At 47.0% G+C, this 2,500-nt stretch overlaps 1 protein-coding gene across 1 annotated transcript in view; it reads right to left on the reverse strand.

Moving 5' to 3' along the window:
- The window catches only part of pcca (propionyl-CoA carboxylase subunit alpha), a 27,978-nt gene that overhangs the window by 16,941 nt on the left and 8,537 nt on the right, over positions 1-2,500 (reverse strand). The window contains exons 7-8 of the mRNA XM_035534778.1: positions 1,419-1,550; positions 189-225 (exon numbers count right to left, since the gene is read on the reverse strand). Of these exons, the coding sequence (XP_035390671.1) occupies positions 189-225; positions 1,419-1,550 (169 nt within the window). The remainder of the gene's footprint in view (positions 1-188; positions 226-1,418; positions 1,551-2,500) is intronic.

Raw genomic sequence — 2,500 nt, forward strand, 5'->3', positions numbered from 1 at the left:
GCTGCGCGTCTTCTGCTCAGAGGCACCGCAGACTGGCAGCACCGCACTGCGCAGCGCGCTTCTCTCGTGACGTTTCTCATCGAGACATTCGCAGGTGCCCTGGAGCAGAAGAGACGCACGACCGTCCTCCAGGACTGGGCAAGGGAGTGAGGTGTGGTACAGAAACACCTGGCTGGAGCGGTCCATACCGAGCTCACGCGCAATCTTCACAGCCTCCTCTGCATCCTGCAAAACAAACCAAAACACAGTAAGGAACTCCGCACAGTCCATCACACAGAAACAGTGACGTTATCAATGCTGTAGCAATACCAGTTTGGAAATTAAGGCACCAAGGAGTTACTGTAATGGGCCAGTGAAGGCAATGGTGGTGTGGTTCACCATCCCGACCAGTAGAGGGCAGAGTACTCCGCATTGCTAATTATGTTTGTTTGTCACTAATCTTTCCTTGTGAGATTGGCCCCAATGGCAACATTTTATGATAGATATCACTTTAGGGTTTCGGATTGCTCTCTCTTGCTAATCTGAATTGTTTAAGAATACATTAAATCAAGTTATGAATACAACACAAGAAAAAAAAACAAAAAAACCCAAATGCATTATGAACAAACATTGACAGGCTTATGATCACACTCACATGTTACTTGGTTTAAGATGATAACCACTGCAGGGCACGTTAAACAGCACCGTGACCCCCAAGACTATTAAACCCAAAGCACCATTACTGTCCTCGCAGCAAACTAAACAAGTCCATCTAATCAGAGCAAGGTGAGAAACCCCACAGCGCAGCCGAGTCTTCCGCCAAACGAGGGCTGTTTTAGAGTGTGCGTGTGAGAGGGGGATAGCGATCTGGGGGCTGGCGCGGGCGGTCGTTAGCACGCTCTCTCATATGGTAACGGCCCGCCCCGAGAGCTGCCTTTGTCTGCCGCGGCCCGAGAGCCTCGGCTCGCGTTTATGGAGTCAATAAGGCCAGGAAGCGTCAAAACAACCAGCAAGGCCAGAGCGTTAAAGCACCCCCTAAACGGGGGAGGGGTGGAGGGTTACAAAGACCAAAAAGAGGAGCAGAGAGGGAAAGTCAAGGGGGAAAAGACGACGACGACGACGGGTGGACTTTAGGAGTCCGACTAACTTTGTTCCTCCAGTCTTGCTGCTAACTTAAGAAGAAGCGTGACGCTACACAAGAGAGCGCAGATACAGAATCAGTGAGGGGTGGAGGAGAGACGCGAGCTCGGGCCGAGGCACAGCATAGAGGCGGCGGCTGCACAGATGCTTCTGACGGACGTGTGTGAGGGCAACATGCAAAGTGACTGTGGGAATACTGTATTTACGGAGGGGGTGTGTGTGTGTGTGTGTGTGTGTGTGTGTGTGTGTGTGTGTGTGTGTCTGTGTTTTGTGATCAGCCGCCCAATGGTTGGCCTCACCTTGACGACTCCATCAAAGCCAGGAATAGTGTTGACTCGGGCGGCTTTGGCGATGAGCTTGCTCTCAATCTTATCTCCCATCGCCTGGATAGCATGTGTGTCAGGACCGATGAAAGTGACCCCCTCAGCTGCCTGTCCAAAAATAATAATAATTACAGTTAGGCACACACTTGATCATCTTAAATAAATCAAGTTAGCACGACCTATGACACAAAGTGGGTGGTGTATTCTAAAAGTCTACCTGAACTTCAAACCCTTTTGTGCTAGCCAAAGAAAACCCTCAGTTGAAAGGGAAAAAAAACAAGCAGGTATCCGACTGAGTTTGTAAGACAAACTAAATCCCAAACAGACTCTTGGAACTTTGAAGTTCAAGAAAAGGGAACAGCGAGCCTGGAGTGGATGTGAGCAGGCCAGCAGCGTGGGCCGAGTGCAGCACAGGAAGATGGACTTCCACCTCCACTTCCTTTGTAATGCTCAGGAATCGGGAGGTTATGACTTCCTGGCTAATGTACTACAGACAGAAGGCCCCGGGCCAGCATACACAGAGAGGAGTCTGTCATTAGGAGAGAGATCTGACCCCGTGACTCCTGCAAAACAATGCGATTAGTGTCAGGCTTAGGAGGAGGGGGGAGAGATACCAATGTGAAATAAATCTTAATGTCTTAATCTTAATATTATAATATTAATTCATATTAATCTTCTTATAATATTAATTCATATTAATATTAAATCGTTGCTTTCTTTTTAATTGGCCTCTTATTTTTGGAATCAAAGTGACCCAAAAAAAGAGGGAATTGCGATTTCACAAAGGATAATAATGACCGTAAATCGAGTACTTTAAAGCATGTGAAGTGCTTTAAAAAAACTTATAGCACAATTATACAATAGCAAACACATACTAAACACAATGAGAAGTGAAATGAAACATGAACCTTGTGTCCGCTATTTATCGGTCGTTAGCGATGCGATTGGACTAGTTTGTGTCCGTAGTTATAGTGCACAACAGTGACTAAATGCTCTCCGTCTCTCTCTCTCTGTGGGATGTGACTAATGAAACCCAATAAAAACACCTTTGACTATTC

This window comes from Electrophorus electricus, chromosome 16 (genome assembly GCF_013358815.1).
Source record: "Electrophorus electricus isolate fEleEle1 chromosome 16, fEleEle1.pri, whole genome shotgun sequence".
In the NCBI taxonomy this organism is placed as follows: Eukaryota; Metazoa; Chordata; class Actinopteri; order Gymnotiformes; family Gymnotidae; genus Electrophorus; species Electrophorus electricus.